This window comes from Rhizophagus irregularis, chromosome 15 (genome assembly GCF_026210795.1).
Source record: "Rhizophagus irregularis chromosome 15, complete sequence".
In the NCBI taxonomy this organism is placed as follows: domain Eukaryota; kingdom Fungi; phylum Glomeromycota; class Glomeromycetes; order Glomerales; family Glomeraceae; genus Rhizophagus; species Rhizophagus irregularis.
In genome coordinates, this window is record NC_089443.1 from 2,924,125 (window position 1) to 2,944,856 (window position 20,732).

The window sequence follows — 20,732 nt, forward strand, 5'->3', positions numbered from 1 at the left end:
GTCAGTTTCGCAGTTTTACAAATTTTTAATTTTTTAATAAAATGTTTCAACTAGTTTCGATTTCAACAATTGTCTAAACTACTTAGTTTCACCTAGCAACCTTAATTAAATACAAGTAAGGTTGCTTGTCTAAACCTCTTCAAAATCTTACGATTAGTTTTGTCAAAATTTTACTATAAATTTATTATAGTTTTGACAGAGTTTCAGCAGTTTCAGCATTTATAATAAGTTTCGGCAGTTTCGCTTTTCTTCAAAGTTTCACCAGTTTTTTAATATAACTTTAATATAGTTTCAGCAGAATTTCACTTTTCAGCGAAATGCCATTTTGCCTAAACCCCTAGGTTTTGGCAAGCAACCTTAAACACAAGAGATGAAGTGATTTCAAATATACTCATAGACAAAATATTTTGACCATTTTGGCTGATTAGTTTTTGTTTACAAGTATTCAATTAATCTATCTCATTTAAGGATTTTGATTATTGATATATTTGGGATTTGTAAAGGCAAATTTTCCATCTTATTTCTGTTCAGACAGCATAGTGAACATGCTTATTATCACATGCTGATCATTTGCCGATCATAATATATGTGACATGACTGACATCACATTAACTTTGAAGCATTATTTCAAACCATAAATGTGTAAAAAAATCACATTAAATTATTTTATTTAATAGTTTAAAGTATTAACAGTTTAATATAAAAATTTTGTGCCAAAATAAAATGTAATGCCAAAGTTAGTTTTAGGCCAAAATTTTCAATTAATTAATAAATGCCGATCATCTCCTAATCAGACTTTGAAGCTTTGGGCGAAGCCACAGAAGTTCGGGTGAAACTTGAAATTTTTATGAGTTATAGATTAATGTCTTTAAAATTAATGGCCGAAGTAACACAACATAATTTTAGGTAACACAAAGTTATGGCCAAATTAATATTTGCAATTATTAATACTAATAATATTACTATTTAATTTAGTACAAAATTTTAAAATGCAATAACTTCGCCAATATGGATCTGATGGCAATGATTTTACTACCATTCGAATCCTCTCACTGAGACCAATCTAATAATATATAATTCATTAGAATATGTTCACTGGATCTCAAGATTATAAAATTTGAATTTTCATTTTATTTATTAATTATAAAAATTTACATGTATTGATATAATTTCTGTTAATATTGATCAATTTTACCCTCAAAATTGTCAAATTAAACATCATTTCAGCTTTATATATTAACCAGATAGTATTTTTTTATGTGACAATATTGAAAAGATGATTAATAAATGATCGGCAAATGATCGGCAATAATGTAACAATATAAGGAATGTTCGCTATGCTTGTTCAGACAGATAAAAGAATTTCATTAATCAAAGATTATATAGTTTTCAGAATATACTGTATATTACTTTTTATAGATATCTGTAAAAAGGCTTTTAAAATAGGATTTTATTTTTTAAGTCTTTTATTGAGCTACTTAATACTATATTAAAAAGGATACTTTAGTCCAGAATATATATTCAGTTGCCTTTTATGGATATTATTAGTCTTTTTAACTTTATAAGGATACTTTCAAAATAAGGGGTTTTTAAGTATCTATTGACTTTACTACAGTTAAACCTTTATGTACCGATGAGGTTGTTTTAGGGAAAAAATATCAGTACATTGAATTATCAGTACACAATTACTGTATATCATATTGTAAATCACGTCTATTATCAGATTAGCAGACAGTCAGACCTTGATACCAATGCTTCTAATTGGAAACAATATTAATATATTATGAGTAATATAATGCAGACAAATACCGCCCAATTAATAGGCCAAAATAATTAAATTTCAGTAAAATAAACCACAAAAGAGTTCAAATTAAATCTTTTATTCAAGCCAACTTTATAGTACTAGCCTGAATTAATACTAGTGTAACTAAAATATTGGTACATCTTTAATATATATTATTATAAAGAGACCAAGAAAAAGTATCAGTATATGTTATATTGTGAAATTATATATAATATCGATACAACGTGGTTTTTTTATTATATGTGAAATGGGACAATAAAAATTTATCAGTACAGAAAATTATTGGTACACCAGGGATCAGTACATAGAGGTTTGACTGTAATACTATAGAAGGATATTTTAGTTTAAAACATATATTTTATATTACTATTTATCAAATTTAAATATTATCTTTTGATCTAAAATTTTTAAATTAAAGGATTTTTGGGTATCTATTGACCTTATTGATACTATAGAAGGATATTTTAGTTTAGAATATACATTTTATATTATTATTTATCAAATTTAAATATTATCTTTTGATCTAAAATTTTTAAAATAAGGGGTTTTTGAGTATCTATTGACCTTACTGATATTATAGAAGGATATTTTAGTTCAAAACATATATTTTATATTATTATTTATTAAATTTAAATATTATTTTTTGACTTAAAATTTTTAAAATAAAATTATATTCAAATACAAAGTTTGCCAATATTATTTGAATTATCCTATAATTCTATATTGAAGTAGAATATTATAGTAAAAAAAAATTAATTTATCATATAAAAATTCTATTATTATTTTTTTTTAAAGTTAATTCGTGATCCGTCTCCAAACCAGTGAAATCTACTAATACATTTTGGGAAATTATTTTGCAAATTAATTTAGTGGAAAATTCAGATAAGAGCAATAGATATAGCACACAGGAAATGTGAAATGAACTTACAAATTATTAGAGTAGAAGAACTGGTATTTTAAAAGTATCAACTATTCAAAATTACTAGATATATCGCTCAATATAAGCAAAATATAGTACGATAAGTTAGACAATCTGTGTTTAATAGAAATAAATAATTTTAATACTTTTTTTTTTATTATAACCTTTAAATAAATTATTTACCAGCATATAAATAATATTTTAATAAAAAAATATCAATTTTGTGATTGTCTCACCTCTTGTATTGAATAATTATAGCATTTTTAAAGGTCGAAATCCAGCGTCGCTAAAGAAAAAATTTTTTAGCTAATCGTTCAATGTAAAAATTTTTGATTCCCTCAGTTTTAAGCAATTGGTTACACTATTTTTCAGCCGGGTTGTAATACAAATTTGGCTGGTTACTTTTTAGGCAATATCGCCAATTTGTATAATAACGTAACCTTAAATGGCAAGTATATGTTGATCAAACTTGTAATATTAATATTTGACGATGCAAATTTATCATTCAATATACTCAGAATATTATTATATAACACTTAAAAAAAAAAATTCTGGGCAAATCAGCTCAAAAGCCATTTAAGGGATAATTAATTTGTAAAATCAAGTTTCCCGAAATTTATTAGTAGTTTTCACTAGTTCAGAGACAGATCACGAATTAATTTATATTTAATTTTGATAATTAGTTATATATTAATAAACTATATAATTGATACTAAAATATAGATTAATATAATTACTAAACATGTTAATATATTTTACACTTTAATGAATAAAATACTGTAGAGATGATAAAATTTAACTTTATATTTTTTTTACAAGTTTACAAAAATAATTCTTTTTTAGAATTCTATATAAAGTCAAAATGACACTTTTAAATATTAAAAATTAGAATAATAATAAAAGTTATTTCTCATAACTAATTCTATATATTATATTAAGTTTTAATATAGCCAAAATCAAATTCCAATAAAATTATTGAAGTTGAATGTAAAATTTTTTAAAATTTTTTGTTATCTAAAAAATATAGTATTTAATTAAAATCTTAACAGCTACTTGCATAACTAATACAAGATTAACAACAAAATCTTGACAATTCAAAATCTTAACAATCAAAATCTTGACAATTCAAACTCCTGATAAGTCATTATTCAAATGATTTTAGGATTTTGTACTAAAACCTAAAAGAATAGGTATAATAAAATAATTTATTGTAATATGTAAATGTGGTAAATTTTATAATTTGTTCAGGATAATCAACTTGTTGGTATAATGATTTGTTGGGATTTTGACTTGTCAGGATTTTGGATTGTTAAGATTTTGTTATTGGTTTTGTATTAGTTATTCAAGCCTCATCAATATCCAACTCGTCTACAAGATGATTTTTGAGGTTTTGTATCAAAACCAAAAATACAACTTTTAATTAATAGTTAATCTTTAATTTTATAATAATTATTGTCATATAAATTATGATTTAAGCTGCCAAAAGTACATTATAATGCTGGTTGAACTTTAGCAATTTTTAAAAATATATCCTATATATTATAAATTGGCAGTAATATACTGTAAATCCTTTTTTTACCTTTTACCTAATATATTACATTTTCTAATGAGCATTTTTTGGCATATCTTCAGCTTTGTACTAATATACATTCCAACTTTTCTTGTTAGACCATGTATATAATTAAATTCATTTGTTACCACTATTATATAATTAAATTCTGATTGGTATATAAATTAAGGCGTTTATAACTAAAGATCACATGATTTAGTTGCCGCATTTTAAAGGTCAGTGCGTAGCTGCGTATTGTAAACATGTATTGTTGCATTAAGTTATAAATAGTAAAAATTTTGTTACTATTAATAGCTCATTTTTTTTTACGCCTTAGATTCACTTTAAAGGTCAGTACGATTTATTTTTTTAAATCGTATTATTTTTTTACATAAAATAAGATTACATTTTTTTTGTGATAATTTAAGATCATCTTGCATAATATTTTTAATTTTAAAATAAAAAGTAAATCCATTTTGTACATTGTAATATTTTTGTACCAACCATTTAAAAAAAAACAAAACAACAAAAAAAAAAATAATAAATGATTTTCAGCAAAATTGTGTAAAATTGTTCTAGTCTGATTTATCCAACGAAATTAAATGAGAAATTTCGATACTTTGAAAATTAATAAAAAAGTGAGACAAATTCAAATGCAAAGTTTTTATTGTCGAAAGATGAATTCTTCAGAAAAATTTCTAAAAAAGGAGAAACATAATTGATGTACTACGGCAATATATAAATAAATAAATTTCGTATCATATATTGGTAATTGGTATTATATATTTAATTACGGTTAAATATGATTGGTGGACTACGTGATGAAGTGTGAATTGATTTCATTTAGTGTCCCATTTAATCCAAATAAATATTTTTACTTATGACATATCTAAATAACGCAAAAAATTGCCATCTTGACAGTATTACATGTATGCGGTCAAGAAAGTAAGGTGATACAGACCAAGAAGGTAACCTTTTCCTAAATAACGGAATAAAGGATAGTACCGTTATGCATTCCCACGTTATACAAGAAAAAAAAATGGAAAAAAAATGATTATGCATTATTATAAAAGGTCAACCGATGGAATAGTCCGATTAAAGATTTTTGCTGGATTTTTCCCTCGCTTTTTTAATTCGAATTTAGGATTTAGAATTTCACTTTTTCTCCATTCGGTTTCTTATAATAAGAATATATATATATATATTTAATTTCTAATTTGTTAATAATAATAATTATTATTTAAGAATAAAAAATTTAATTCAGAATAAATTTAAATTAATGAGTTTAAATATCCTTATAAAATTTTAGTTTCAAAGAAAGGAAAAAAAAGAAATTCAAAATTCAAATTCAATATTTCCATCATGAAATCTTTTATATGGTTATATATAATATTTATATATTTTATAAATTATACATATAGTGAAAATATCACTATTACGGTAGGAGAACGAGGTTTGTATTTTTCACCACAAAATATAACAGCAAAATATAACGATGCTGTAAGTATCTTAATTATTTTTTGTTCTTTCTTGATATCGCTGATTGATATATTTAATATATCCTTATTTTCTTTAATTAGATAAAATGGGTATTTTTAAATGGTAGACATCAAGTTGTACAATCAGACGGACCAGCTGGAAGTTGTGTTAAGTCAAGTGATATAAATGCATGTAAGTAAATGTTAATTCTTTTTCCTCTACGGTATTTATAGTAATCATCATTTTTTCTTAAAAAAAAGTTTCATCGATATTAAAAGAAGGTGGAGAATTTAGTTATATAATAACACAAAAAAGTGGAACAATATATTATTTTTGTTCATTTAGTTCCCATTGTGCATATGGTATGTGGGGTACGATTAATATTGATCCAAATCCTACAAGTAATTCATCACCGCAAACAACATATAACCCTGAACCTACACCTACATCTCCAGATAGTGAAAATAATTTACCTATAATAATTGGTTCATCTATTGGAGGATTTTTTGCTCTTGCAATATCAGGATTAATTATATTTATGTTATATAGAAGAAATAAATATCAAAAACAATTTGAAATTGCAATGCAACCTTATGATCCAAAATTAAATGTTGGTGATGGAAATGATAGAATAAGTAATAGTGATGGTAATATTGGTATACCAGCAACATCTGCGTCATCCGTTAATTTAAGCAGAACAAATACAAATACATATGATGATCATTCAAATAACGAAGTTATAATGTCAAATATATCGCCAAATATGGCAAGTATAGCCCCAAGTATAGTGTCAAATATAGTGCCAAATACACAACTAAATGAAGAAACGATGAGAGGTTATGATGATAGAGCAAGTAGCGTTTATAGAGGAAGGGATTCATTGTACCAATATAATGCTAGCGATGGAGAAAGATCAGAAAGATCTAAATCGCCTCCAACATATAATCCAACACTAAATACAAATTATAATCCATATGATAATGAAAAATCTTATTTAAGACAACAACAACAACAACAACCACCATTTCCCCAACAATCTCTTCAACAACCTCCTATTCCCCCACGTCCTAATAATTTTCCACCATCGCAACAACAATTTGGCGCACCTTACTTACCACCACGACCATTAGCAGTAAACAGGTTCCCACCACAATATGGACCATCATCATCACCACCACCACTTCAAGAGTTCCAATATAATGCATCTTCTGATCCTTTCGGTCCTGCTAATCCTGGTCAACATTATCAGCATAGACAAAGTAATTTACCACGACCTCCACCTCCACCTCCCTCTCAACCACCTCCGTCTCTACCACTTCCTCCACCACCAAATCAACAACAAACTGGTCATTATATCATTGATCCTTCTCAATATTATGGTCCAAATAATAGTGATAATTAGACTAGAAAAATGATTTTTTCCGATAAATTTTATGTTTTTTTTCATATTTAATAAAATATGATCATTTATTAAATTAACACGTGATTTGTACACGTTATAAAAATTTTTGTACTTCCCGAAATTTAATTTTAAATAAGACAAACTATTTATATAATTCCTTCTTACTTCCTTTTTTTTTTAAAAAAAAAAATGGAAGAAAATAAAATTTTTATTAATGTTGTTAGTATACCAAGAGAAATTCTTATAGATATATTATCATTATTGGATCCAAAATCTTTGTCAAATTTATCAAAAACCTGCAAATTCTTTTACGAATTTTGTAAATTTGATTTCTTTTGGTTAAATATGTGCAAAGAGTTTGGAATAGATAAACTTGGAAATTTTCCCAATTTTTACACTATGGTTAGTAAATGTCCACTTATAAATTTAATCATTATCATTACTAGTACATTATTAAATAATTATTTGTTAATAATAAATTAAATTAAAGTATACAGGAATATTGTACAAATATGGCTGGTTGATTGGATATTGGGCAGGAAATAAACCCATAAACGGTTCACTATTACATTTAAAATTTGATCCATATAAATTAAGTATAATAGCGTGGAAATTAGAAGCCATTAATAAATCATTAAGTGGTGTTCCCTGGTCAAAAAATTTTTCAGTAAGATTGGTACATGCTGAACCAAAATTTACATATCAAATGTTATTTTGCGTACAATATGACAATAGCAAGCATAAATCCAAAATTATAAGAAGTAATTTATTATATGACGAAGAAGATAACAACGATGAGGAATTTATAATCAGGAAAGCTATATTTGAAAAACACCATGAGAGTGAATTATGGAAACGAGAAGAAGAAGAAATTTATCAGGAAAGTATTATTGGACAACAAAATTGCTTTTCATTTGAAGATGAGAAATTTTTTAAATTTTGGACTCCGAAAGATAATCAAAAAGAAAATAAACGGTTTGATGGGATTTGGGTTGGTGATTATGGTAGGTTCTTTTCAAATAAAATACATGTATATAAATAATATATATAAAAAATCGATTCTTACTTTAACAAGTTGTACAGGAGGACACGGGATAGAATTTTTATTATTAAAATACGAAATTAGTGGTTGTCTTTTCGCGACAAAAATTACTGGCGATATTAATGTACCTCGTGGTGAAATTAGTTGGAAATGTAATTTGGATGATCAGTTAAGAATTTGTGATGAAAGAGAATGGAATGGTAAAATTTCCTATCGTGCTAAATCTAAAATTGCTTATGGAGGTTTTAGAAATCCCTCCGAAATTGACTCCGAAGGTTTTTTTTTTTTTTTTTTTTTGAAAAGGAAATTTTTAAATTTGAATTGATCATTCTACTAACAATAAATTATCTTTTTTTTAAAAAAAAAAAATTTTAGTTATCATTGTTTCAAATGACGAATTGGCTGTTTATTGGTATGATTTAAGAAGTATAACTACTTTCGTTAGAGTTATTTAAAGAAATGAGTAACAATTAGAGTGTCCAAGAATCCTGTGATGGATAATCCGAATAAAAATTACAGAGTATTCGGATTATCCTTGGCTTACTGGCGCAGCAATTATCCGCATTTTATTTAATTCAAATTTATTACAATTTTGCTTGTTAAATAATGTGTCTAATTTTACTTAATCAATTAAATATACTATCAACCGTGTTACCATTTCTTTTAAGAAATGTTAACGCTTCAAACAAGTCTTCTTTCATTGAACTGTCATTATGACTTTATTATATATATAGCTTCATTCATGTTATCTACCGTTCACAGTCACTTGTGACATAATCGATGTCTTGTATTTTATTATTTATCACCGGTAACCATTTTTAAAAGAGTTAAAAGCTTTAAGAAGCTTAATTTGTCCTTCATTAACATTTAAATAACAATTAAGCTATAAACTTTTATTAAACGGATAAAATAAACCGGATATATAGGCTAATAGATACATTAAATTTGGTTTCTCAATTCATAATCAATTATATACAGTATAAAGTATAAATCTTAATTTTCGGAACTTTGGTTTAATCACATGATGTACATGAATTGGTTTATGCATTTTTTTAATTTACTTTTTTAATTTAACCAGCATTTCTTGCATTTCTTGTTTACTTGAAACCTGGTTATAATTTTTCACGTGTAATTGGATATGTCCGTATCGATTGGTATGTTAATCTTTGATCGGAAACACAATAAAATGTATTTTTGGACACGTACATACGTGCCACATGGATTTTACGCGATCGCTTTTGCCGATTTAATTCGTAATTGTAATTTGTAATTGTAATTTTATATTTTTTTAGTTTTTGATAAAGAATGCGTATTCAATAAAAATATATTTACTCACAAAGCAATCAATGTATAGAGTATATGCATGGTTTTATTCTAAAATTTTATTTTAGAAACCAGTTATAAAAGTTTTGCGAATATTAATATTTTCATTCGTTTAATTTATTAAACCTAAATAATTACAATTAAGACGTATTAACTGTTATTATTGACAGAAGAAAAAGGCATGCCGATCTTAGTGGGCCGATATTCATTCCAATAACAATATAATTTATATTTATATTTGTTACCTTTTTTTTTATATTAATTTTGAGGTCTTTTTTGAAAAAAGTAATGTTAACATCCAATAAATTCGGTCATTAGAAATAATCTACTAGAAATTATACCGATTCTACAATATTAGCAATATTATACCGCTGATCGGTCCTCATAATCTTAATCAACTGAATAATATTTTTGAGTTTGGTTATTTAAATTAATAAAATTTATTCAAAAGTATTTATAATAAATATTGTTGATGATATGCACCAATGACTTTTTATTGGGTTATGCTTCAACATATCATTGCATATCGTAAATTGTAATTATTACTTATTTACTAAAAGTTATAAATACATTTTTAAAGATTATTGCCATTTACTGATTTATACTAATAATATAAATTACCTGGTATCTTTATTTAAATTATAAACTTACATAAATAATATATTCTTAAATACATAAAGAAATATTCTAAGTTATATACTATAGTGTAACATGTTTTTGTACACATTATATTAAATTACATGGCAAGAGCACCCATAGGATCCCAAGCAGGTAATACTATAGGGCTTTGATCTAATACATCAACTAACTCTTTGGGTGTATCATTCTTTTCCAAAACTATTTGATAAACCCAATCACTAAACCAATCGTCAGACATTACAAAATAACCTTTATCTCCACGAGAATCTCCCCAAGAATTTTCAACTCTCCAACGAACAGGTTTATCATTGTCAAGATGAACACCTTTTATAAATATAAATAATGTTTAAGATAAATCATACGCAATAATTATAATATAATTTTTTTCACTTACCAGTTAAGACCATAGCATGAGTCATTGCACTTTGTGCATATTGTAATCTTTTTGCCTTAGTCAATTCAAATTTAATATTAAAACCTAATTCATAATCAATAATTCTATTATCAAAAATTCCTGAAGGTACATGAATTCCTTTTCCAGAATCTGAACCAAACCATACTGGCTTTCCAGAACGTAATGTGTCAATTGAAAGACGTTTCATAACATCCATTGAAATATTCACATAGCGAATCGGAAGGCCTCCTTGAATGTTACCAAGATATTTAACAGTATAAAGACGAAGATATTCATTACGAGGATCATTTACGAGCGAATAAGTCTCAGTTGCCTATAATGATTTTTTTTAAAAAAGATCATTTATTATTAAGTAATTATTAGCAAGAACATTTTATAAAAGAATTTCTACCTTATATCCAATAAAATCTTGATAAAAACTCTTTGAAGTTAAACCTTTATGGCTATGATATTTGCCATTTCCATCTCTAAAAGTCCAATCAAATTCTTTGGGTGGTTCACCAAGCGAAATAGCAATAATTCTGTAAATCTCTTCCATCATCATAATTTTTGCATTTCTTAAAGTATTTACATCCTTTCCAGAGGCATTTAATTCACGTAATTGAAATGCAAATTCACGTAATTTAGTTGCCACTAACCAATTAAGTCTAGCAGAATTAGAAGAATTATAACTTTCAGGGAAAACCTAAAATAAAATAAAATTTAATTAAATTCTTAATCGATTATTTTATTTTATAATTTATTCACTAATAAATAACTTACAGATTTAGGGACAACACCATATTTTTCCAAAAGATTAATGACCTATTACGTATTATTATTGTAAAATTAACATAAGACAATATATTAAAAAACAAATTTAAATGGCACATACCATGTCCCATTGGCCTCCATCTTCAACTGGTGACTTAATTAAGTATTGAATCAAACGAGAATCGACATCCTCGTTAACTAGTTCAATCATATTTTCAAGGAAATCTATTAAAAATAATAAATTTTCTGATTAAATAAATAGAATAAATTCGACCACCGTCGGTTCTATAGTGATTCTTACAATTAGCCTTTTCCAATTTGTCATAAAAAAATAAGAAAGGTTGTGATAATTCGAAGTCATCTAACTTATATCTAAAAAAAAAAAGTAATTTAATAAAATTTAATACAAAGTAACGAGGATAACAATACTTACTTTTTCATAATAATCAAACGCAAAACATTAGTGGCAGCAAATAACCAACAACGTCCAGAAGATTTTTGATTAGTAGCTTTGCCTTCCAATTCAATTTGTTCGGAATATACGTGAAGGTCATCTATGATGGTCTATAATTATATATACCATTTTAAATATAAATCTTTTTTTCACAGTAATAATAATAACTTGTTTCACGTGATTAGTCAATACTCCTAAAATTACCTCACGATTTAACAAAATTTTTGACATGTCATCGCCAGAAATAGCATTCAATGCTAGTCGATTTTTTGGATCAGAGTTTAACTTATCACTGATTCAGAAAAAGAAAATAATCTTAATAACAATTAGAGTCGGACTATTATAATACAGTACATATTTATACATACGAAAACTTGTTAAGATATTCTTCCTTCAATGCTGTGCTTGGGTCATCGTCATGACATTCTCCGGTTAAATATTGTTCTGCGATATCAGCTTTATTTTCATTACTCTCATATTTTTCAGAAATAATCAAATCTCTAACTTTTATGAGTGAACGACGCCTTTTATTATTGTTAATAGAACGTGAGTGATTTTGGCCCATGTTTTTTTTCAAAAAAAAAATAGTAAGTGTATGCGCGTAAAACACTAGCTAATCAGAAGCAAAACAAGTTTCACTTGGTTCGAAAAAGGAATAATTTTAGATACTTTTAAATTCTACAGGCTAGAATTTGCTAGAACAAATTTTATATCCAATCATTTTCGACAAGCATTAAGCCCACGTGGACACATTTATATATAAAAGGATACAAAATCTTTTCGACTTAAAATTATCGCTTAGAAAATACGTACAAATAGACTTTTTACTATTAATATTTAAAACATTTAAAAATAGAAATGCTAACTTGTGTTCATAAAGGTTGCGAAAAAACATATAATGAGGAAGAAAACGATGATAACGCTTGCCTTTATCATCCATCACCTCCAATTTTTCATGAAGGTAAAATTATTTTTTTTTTATATTTTTGAGAAATTTGTTTAATAATTATATAAATATATTCTTTTTATGTTGTAGGATTAAAAGGTTGGCAATGCTGTAATCGCCGTGTTACGACATTTGATGAATTTCTTGCAATTCCAGGATGTACTCGAGGGTATCTACAAGTTGTGAAGCGAGATTATTGAATTTTTTTTGTTCCAATTTATTATGCTAAACGAACGTTTGATCTGTAAATATTAGACGGCATACAGATCAATTGGAAAACCCTCCGGAGAATACTACTACCACTTTAGAAACAGAAGCGCCCGCCACGAAGGCTGCCACACGAGTCGAGAATGGTGTCGAGATATATGATTCCGGTCCAAAGATTTCATATACTCAAACAATATCTAAAACTATCACTGAGGAGCCTAAACTCGCACCTATTGAGAAAGAGCCAGAGGAGGATGATTTGAACATTCCCGTAGCTTCGGATACAGAATGTAAGAGACCATCGTGCGGCAAAAAATACGTGGATGATGCAACAAGTCGAGGGGAAGGACCAGAGGCTGAATGCATTTATCATTCTGGTACCCCAGTTTTCCATGAAGGCAGTAAAGGTATGGATAGTGGATATATATATATAGTAAAATAACTTTATTCACATATTTTAAAATAATAAATATTTATAATATCTCTAAATTAGGTTGGAGTTGCTGTTCTAGAAAAGTACTGGAATTTGAAGAATTTTTAAAGATAAAAGGATGCAAAAAAGGAAAGCATCTATTTGTCGGATCTGGTAAAGAAGTTGTAAGAATCAAAAAAGATTTAAATTTCTCTTGTCTATTGTTTGAATGTACACTAAGCATTACCTTTATTAGAAAAATGTTGAAAAAGAAATTGTACAATGTCGACATGATTGGTACGTCCTTTGTTATTAGACGTGAAATTTAAAAAAGAATATTCATTTAACCTATTTATTGACAATAGGTATCAAACTCCAACGCATATCATTATGTCAATATTTGCAAAGAAAGTAGATAAGCAAAACTCTTCCGTTACTTTCAGAGAAAAAGAGGTAATGATATGTCTTTATAAAAAAGGAAGAAATATATATTACATGTTTTACCTAAATTCTTATTTTTATATCAAATTAAGCTGGATGTTGACTTGAAGATGCCCGATGAAAAGAGATTTATAACTACATATCCATTATATCAATTGATTGATAAAGAAAATTCTACATTTGAGATTCTAACCACTAAAGTAGAAATTAAATTAAAGAAAGGTAAGCCCAGATTATTTACATAAATACTATATATGATTGATAATTACTAATGTTTATTTCGTAAACGAATGAAATAGCAAATGGTATTTCTTGGCCATCATTGAAATCTGATGAAAACCTGGGAATTGCAACAACATTTGGTGTTCAAGGTGGAGCAGCCACAGTTGGAGGCAAGCAGTATACTTTAGCTACAGATTCACCATTATATGCGAACAAGTAATTAAAGTATTTCTCAGTAATCTAATCCTTCTAATGCTAATGCTTGTAATGTCCTTGAAACTTTTACATCAGCTTCAGTAGCTTCATCCCTTTTATCATAATCAGTAGTTACTTTATCAGACGATTCTAATAAGTTTTCTAGTAAATTGGCTACAAAAATATATTTATGAACTTTGTTAAACTCTGGGAGTTTTTTTAGAAATAATAATAAACACTTAATCACTTACCACCAACTCTTTTTTCAACTACTTCTACGACATGGAATCCACTTTTCTTTTTTTGCTGTTCTTGTTGTTCGACCATATTAGGATCCAAAAATTTTAATTTTAATGTTGGATGTTTATTAAATGTTACATGTCCTCCCCATAACCAAGTTGGTATTGTACACGGAATTTCTATTTCTGCTGAAAATTTTTCAACAAATTCGCTTTCTTCTGATGAAATAACTCCACCCCGAAGATACCTATCATCTCGATTATTTAAAAAAAGGCAAAAAATCCTTAATATACAAAATAATGAATTAAAAAGAAAAATAAATACTTTTTTTTTTACCTTAGGAATTCGCCCATAGCTGAAGATATGTTCCACATTTGCAATTTTCTTAAACAAGCTATAACCAATCCTGTAACATTTGCACCGTCTAAACAATGTACAAATACTGGTAAACTAGATGGATCTATTATTATCTAAATTTATAAAAATTGAATTAATAAATATATATGTAAATATATGTAAGTTGAAATTTAAGAAAATTTACCTGTATTAATTGAACAACTTTATTATAATTTAATGGTACATTATCTTTAACCTTACGAACATGAAAATGTATATTTTTTATATTTTCATTTTGGCAAAATTCTAAGAGTTCGGGTACTGGTGGATCAGGTACAAGGGAAAGCATTGTTTTAAGTTTTAATCTACGTAGAAAACAAAAAAAAAGTAACAAGTATTTAGTAAATAAATTTTGTGCGTAAAAATATTTTGTAAATCGTATGAAATATTGGAAGGAAAATAACCTTTTCAGAAAACGGTAGTTTCGATTTTTTGGATACGCTCCACGGTATACTTCATCTTCAACTATAGCAAATCTGAAAGGAGTTATTAAGGGTGAAACCATAATAAAATGCGAGGGTTAAAAATGAATAAATTCGTCGAACGTCGAACGTTCAATTTCAATAGATAATCATTATCTAATCAGTAGCCTTAAATGTTCTTACATCATATCAAAAAAAATTTTTTTAACCCATTAACAATAAATATATGTTCTTATTATTTAAGAATTCCTTTATTGAGTCACCGTAATTATAGTTATAAGGGAAAACTTAGGTGGTTAACACGAAAGACAAATATCTTAAACATGTCCATAAAAGAACCGTTAGTTTGGATTGATTGTGAGGTTAATCTTTCAAAAGCTTTATGGCTTAACTATTAGATAAAATTTTGAATTTTTATTTTCTCCTTAGATGACTGGTCTTGATATTAAGAACGATCATATTATTGAAGTAGCAGTATTGATTACCGATGGAGATTTGAATATTATTGCAGAGGTTTTAGTTATTTTATATTTGCAGCAGTGGAATTCATAATTCATAGTATAAAAATCCATGACAGCTAATAATTGGATAATATTTAATAATTTCGAATAATATAAATATAATAAGGGTCCAGATTTTGTTATTCATCAATCAAAAGAAGTCATGGATGGAATGGGCGATTGGTGCAAGAAACATCACGGAGAGGTATTTTATTTATTTTTTATTCATTTTTTTCTTTTTCATCTAACTGCAATACTTAATAGTTTTTTTTTTAAAAAAATGTTTGTTAGTCTGGATTAACATCAGCGGTATTAGACTCCAATATTACAACATCGGAGGCGTCAAATCAAATTATAGAATTTTTGAAAAAACATATTCCCAAATCAAAAGTTGCTCCTTTGGCTGGTAATAGCGTACATTCTGATAAAGTATTTTTGCAAAAAGAAATGCCAGAAGTGATTGATTATTTGCATTATAGAATTGTTGACGTTAGTACTGTAAAAGAACTATGTAGGCGTTGGTATCCAAGTATTTTTCAAAATGCGCCACAAAAAAAACTTAGTCATCGTTCTCTTGATGATATCAAAGAAAGTATTAATGAATTGAAATATTACCGCCAAAACATATTTATTGTAAATGAAGATACTACGAACAAAAAACGTAAAGAAAATTCCTAAAACATTAAATCACTTCTTAGCACATACTTAAAGCCTCTTTTGACTTCTTTAGCTTCCTATTTAGGATTGAAAGTATAATTGATCAATAAATTTTTTAAAAAAGATGGTTTTATGCATAAATTATAACTTACATGTAATAAACAATCATGTCCATGTTTGTGTAATAAAGCCATTCCTCTTTCTGGCTTAATTACAATTTCTTCTTTTTTCTTATAAAAGACGGTCTCTCCTCCATACAGAGATACTTCATTCTCATTATCGCCACCATTTAAATAAATTAATAAAGTCCATTCACTTATTCTACCCAAAGAATCTTGTACAGAATCATCATAGTGCTGTCCAAATTTTTGTCCTTTACTATATTTATAAATCCTAATATTTGGATTTAATCCCACGGCAGGTTTCTTGGTTAAAGTTGAAGACCAATTTGATACTAAAGGACTTAATCCTGAATCATATAATTCTTGAGAAAATTTTATATCTTCTATAGAAAATCTATCATTGTCTCTATATGCTTCTCCTTTTTTTGGCTTTAATGATTGATTAGCAGATTCTAATGAGATTGATTTATTAATAAAATTTATCATATTCGCACACTCTTTCGGTGTAAAAAATGATGGTATTATTACTATCTGATCTTGATAAATTGTTTCGATCTGTAGATTTGATTTTGTTGATATTATTGGCCAGCTTAAAATGGTTGTAGGCGTGTTATTAAAACGTCGTTTAGAAAATTGGTTTTGATCATTTTGTTTTTTTATTGCTTTATTTTTTGATTTTGGAGGCATATTTTATAAATAAAATGGGAGAAATGAAAGTGATAACTCACGTGGTTACTATATCGGTGACTTATATGCTATTTTACCGTTTTGATCACGCTTTTTCACATCCACGTGACTTCATATAATTTTACGTTCTTCATCTAATAAAATAAAATAAAATAAAATAAATTTTTTTATTTCTAAGATTATTGTTTTATAAGTTGTTATTGAAATTGAAGAAAGAAGAGTTCAAAATACAGTCAGCTCGCTCCATAATTCCCATGTTTTCGAGCAAATGCAAAAAATTATAATTATCAGTTCCCCTCTAAAACTATTTCGGAATTTCAAGTATGTGAAATGTTCTAACACGGATTTGATAATTATTATATTGAAAATTGATTATTTAAAACCATCCAATCAAATTTAATATACTAATATGATAAATCATACCAATTAATTATTATTAGAACTTATTTAAATAATTTTAAAATATTTTAATATGCAGATCGCTAAGATCAGTTATGAATTATATATTAAATATCAAGGATTCTTTTGCAATTAATTATAAAATTTATCGTGCTCCGTATATTAAATATAATTGCTGATAATTTTGTTATTTTTAAAAAAAAATCAAAAATAATCTATAATTAAGCTAAAGTCCATACAATGGGGTCACTCGATAATATCGATATTGTGCTTTGCGTTGATAAATACGTGGCCAAATCTGTCCAATCAGAATGCTAGAATTGGTTAATAATTGTGATATTAATCGCAATAACTTATAAGTATTAATTTAAATTAATTGCAATATTATAAATATTGTAAATCTTACTTTTAAAATAAAATCCGAATTTTTTTACTATTAAATAATGCAAATTATATCTTTTAATTAAAAATTAATCTGCAATTATAAAGATTTTCTTAAAAGAAGTTTAAAAAAATCACCGAAAACCCTTCTTTGTATTTTAAATCAGTTTTATATAAATGTGTTATTTAATAATTTGTAATTCTATTAAAAAAAAAAATAATTTCATCAACAAATTTACATATCATTCTATCATTTACAAATATATGTATATGTATATCTAATTAATTTATCAACTTATTACTAGTAGCCTACTCAGGGTCTTTTTAAAATAACAAATTATTTTCATTAATTTAAAAAATGTTTTCTTTGGATAATTACCAATCTTTTATAACTATTTTTCTTATTTTTCTTAAATCTAAATAAATAAATTAGTTAATTAAATAATTATATATTATCATTATTATTAAATTTTTTTTCTAAATATTCAGGTTGTAATTCTTTAGGCAAAACTCTAAATTCTTTATCATCATCATCATCAATTTCAGGATCGTGTTGTACAGGAAAATTATGTGAGTAAGAAGGATGGAATTCTCTTGAAGGATCGGATTCAGTATTAGCAGACGTTGAATGTCTACTAAAATCATGTGAAATTTGTGATGTTGTGGCACTATTCATTGATTCATATCTCCTATTAAATCCAGCATCTGTAAATTCTCCTGGCGTTTCTATTACTTCTTCCATCACTTTTTTATTTCTGTAAAACCAAAATAATCCCCCTCCTAATAGTATTAGTACAACAATACCACCAACTGATAATCCTGCAATTAACCCTACATTTGATGATTTTCCTGAATTTGTTCCTGGAAGTGTATTAGTGTTTATTGATGTTATCCATTTATAACCCTTATCTTTAGTATCTAAAGCATATACATCAGGTGATGAACCTTTGTTTGTGATATTTCCTATTACGAGAAATTTAAATTAGTCCAATTTTATGCATAATGTCAACTGCGCATACTATATACTCGCTACACTTACCGAAAGAAACAATCATATAATCTCCAACCAATGACGCAGAGTGATACGCAATCTGCGGAGGTGCAGTTCCGCTTGCTTTAGGCTGGCTCCACACGAAATTATTATTAGTGGTATCTAAAATAGCCAAATCTGGACTTGACGCAGTATATTTCCCATCCGCAGAAATCGAAACTGCCCCACCGTATATAATAATGCGTTCATCCGAAGCTAATTTTTTTTTAAAAAATAAAATCATTAATATGTTAGCCTTTTTACAGAACGAGTCAAATGTAAAAATTTTCATACTTAGTACAGCGGAATGACCACCACGTGGACTAGGAATTTCGCCCGTGGCTTCCTACAACATATTTAAAATATTAGAATGAACCTTATCATATACACGAGATAATTTTAGCTCTGGCTTACCTTGTCAACCCAAGCAGCTGAATTAGTATCATACATATTTATCTGGTCAAAAAAAAAAAATGAGAATTATTCAAGCAATATTTTCCTCCTAATTTTAAATCCAACCAACCTGGCTCATAGGAACATAACGATTGTTTATATTACTTCCACCAATATAAACTATAAATCCATTACTTAGGATTGTAGCAGAAAAATCACTTCTAGCATCAGGTGCACCATCTTGAGTTCCAGTACTCCAGCTCCAATTAATAGTATCCAATATAAACATATCATTTACCAGAGAAATGTCTGGCTCAGGTGAGGTTGATCCACCAAAAATATACATTTTACCTGCACTATCAACAACAGCTTGGGTTTTCCTTTTTCTTGCAGGTTCACCTTGAGGTGCCGAAATTACAGGTTTAGACCATGTATTATTATTAGTATTATATACGATCACTAAACTACTATTTTCAGCTGGAGTCATATTTCCACCAAAAAGAATAAATAAATCTTTATTTGCCCCTCCGGCTACAGCCGTTCCCGAACTTGTAAACAAGTTATCTATTCCCGTAAGTTCTGTCCATGGTAACGTTGTTGAATCTGTTGAACTTAGTACCGATGTGTCTAAGTAAAAGAAATCTGATATTATAGGTTCAGGTAGAGGAACAACTCCTCCCATATAATAAATTTTATTGCCAATAAAGGCTGAAGTTTGTGCAAACCGAGGTAGTGGTGTGAAGCATATAACGTCAAGGACAAACGAACTTATCAACGCAATTGACAGTGTCAACCGCACAAGTGACGAGAATGCCATTTATATTATATTGTAAATATAAGTTTAAGTCGCCGTTGCTCCCCTCCACCTCAAAATTTTGAATAAAGAATGTAAATTTGAATAAAGAATGTAAATTATTAAAAAAAATCCCGGAAAAATTTATTTTTTTTTAAAAAAAAAGAAGTAGGTATAAGTGTTAAAAGTGTAGAAGTTCCTAAAACTTTAATTCCAGAATAACAAGAATAACAATTGTGTAACTTTCTAGATATATTTACATCGTTTGTAGCAATCACAAGGAAACAATCATCGTCACGTACAACATTAATTACCAATGTTTCAAAGTGTATTAAATTTGAGCGCATGGTTTTTTAGAAATAAAAAAAATTGGTTTATTAATTTCTCGATCATTTTTTTTTACGCGGAAAATTATAAATCATGTGATCATTAAGTAAAACAGGTTCATGCTTCCGTGCAAAGTCTCCCCGAGTCTCCCGTCCGAAAGAAGCCACCAAGTTTAACCCGTGT

At 27.2% G+C, this 20,732-nt stretch overlaps 7 protein-coding genes across 7 annotated transcripts; 3 read left to right on the forward strand and 4 right to left on the reverse strand.

The window, feature by feature from the left end:
- Positions 1 to 5,634: 5,634 nt before the first annotated feature.
- On the forward strand, positions 5,635 to 7,247 carry OCT59_007364 (uncharacterized protein; the record flags this gene model as incomplete). Its single annotated transcript, XM_025314342.2, has 3 exons — positions 5,635 to 5,772; positions 5,853 to 5,943; positions 6,012 to 7,247. The coding sequence occupies 3 exons, from the start codon at positions 5,635 to 5,637 to the stop codon at positions 7,151 to 7,153; spliced, it is 1,371 nt and encodes a 456-aa protein (XP_025185373.2). The 3' UTR covers positions 7,154 to 7,247.
- A 40-nt stretch (positions 7,248 to 7,287) lies between these two features.
- Positions 7,288 to 8,650, forward strand: OCT59_007365 (uncharacterized protein; the record flags this gene model as incomplete). Its single annotated transcript, XM_025314343.2, has 4 exons — positions 7,288 to 7,555; positions 7,644 to 8,157; positions 8,237 to 8,470; positions 8,571 to 8,650. The coding sequence occupies exons 1-4, from the start codon at positions 7,343 to 7,345 to the stop codon at positions 8,648 to 8,650; spliced, it is 1,041 nt and encodes a 346-aa protein (XP_025185374.1). The 5' UTR covers positions 7,288 to 7,342.
- A 1,459-nt stretch (positions 8,651 to 10,109) lies between these two features.
- OCT59_007366 (uncharacterized protein) lies at positions 10,110 to 12,344 on the reverse strand (the record flags this gene model as incomplete). Its single annotated transcript, XM_025314344.2, has 9 exons — positions 10,110 to 10,481; positions 10,552 to 10,885; positions 10,964 to 11,257; positions 11,335 to 11,376; positions 11,447 to 11,550; positions 11,627 to 11,697; positions 11,759 to 11,889; positions 11,984 to 12,071; positions 12,148 to 12,344. The coding sequence occupies 9 exons, from the start codon at positions 12,342 to 12,344 to the stop codon at positions 10,255 to 10,257; spliced, it is 1,488 nt and encodes a 495-aa protein (XP_025185375.1). The 3' UTR covers positions 10,110 to 10,254.
- A 293-nt stretch (positions 12,345 to 12,637) lies between these two features.
- OCT59_007367 (uncharacterized protein) lies at positions 12,638 to 14,473 on the forward strand (the record flags this gene model as incomplete). Its single annotated transcript, XM_066148206.1, has 7 exons — positions 12,638 to 12,740; positions 12,816 to 12,894; positions 12,981 to 13,339; positions 13,426 to 13,641; positions 13,710 to 13,797; positions 13,878 to 14,007; positions 14,085 to 14,473. The coding sequence occupies 5 exons, from the start codon at positions 12,638 to 12,640 to the stop codon at positions 13,757 to 13,759; spliced, it is 807 nt and encodes a 268-aa protein (XP_065998654.1). The 3' UTR covers positions 13,760 to 13,797; positions 13,878 to 14,007; positions 14,085 to 14,473.
- Positions 14,040 to 15,343, reverse strand: OCT59_007368 (uncharacterized protein; the record flags this gene model as incomplete). Its single annotated transcript, XM_025309071.2, has 5 exons — positions 14,040 to 14,376; positions 14,454 to 14,689; positions 14,779 to 14,912; positions 14,984 to 15,143; positions 15,243 to 15,343. The coding sequence occupies 5 exons, from the start codon at positions 15,341 to 15,343 to the stop codon at positions 14,240 to 14,242; spliced, it is 768 nt and encodes a 255-aa protein (XP_025185377.2). The 3' UTR covers positions 14,040 to 14,239.
- A 1,017-nt stretch (positions 15,344 to 16,360) lies between these two features.
- OCT59_007369 (uncharacterized protein) lies at positions 16,361 to 17,372 on the reverse strand. Its single transcript, XM_025309074.2, has 2 exons — positions 16,570 to 17,372; positions 16,361 to 16,494 (listed from the first exon to the last, which is right to left on the reverse strand). The coding sequence occupies exons 1-2, from the start codon at positions 17,224 to 17,226 to the stop codon at positions 16,435 to 16,437; spliced, it is 717 nt and encodes a 238-aa protein (XP_025185379.1). The 5' UTR covers positions 17,227 to 17,372; the 3' UTR covers positions 16,361 to 16,434.
- A 788-nt stretch (positions 17,373 to 18,160) lies between these two features.
- Positions 18,161 to 20,609, reverse strand: OCT59_007370 (uncharacterized protein). Its single transcript, XM_066148234.1, has 5 exons — positions 19,560 to 20,609; positions 19,451 to 19,492; positions 19,331 to 19,382; positions 19,046 to 19,252; positions 18,161 to 18,969 (listed from the first exon to the last, which is right to left on the reverse strand). The coding sequence occupies exons 1-5, from the start codon at positions 20,244 to 20,246 to the stop codon at positions 18,452 to 18,454; spliced, it is 1,506 nt and encodes a 501-aa protein (XP_065998655.1). The 5' UTR covers positions 20,247 to 20,609; the 3' UTR covers positions 18,161 to 18,451.
- Positions 20,610 to 20,732: the final 123 nt, after the last annotated feature.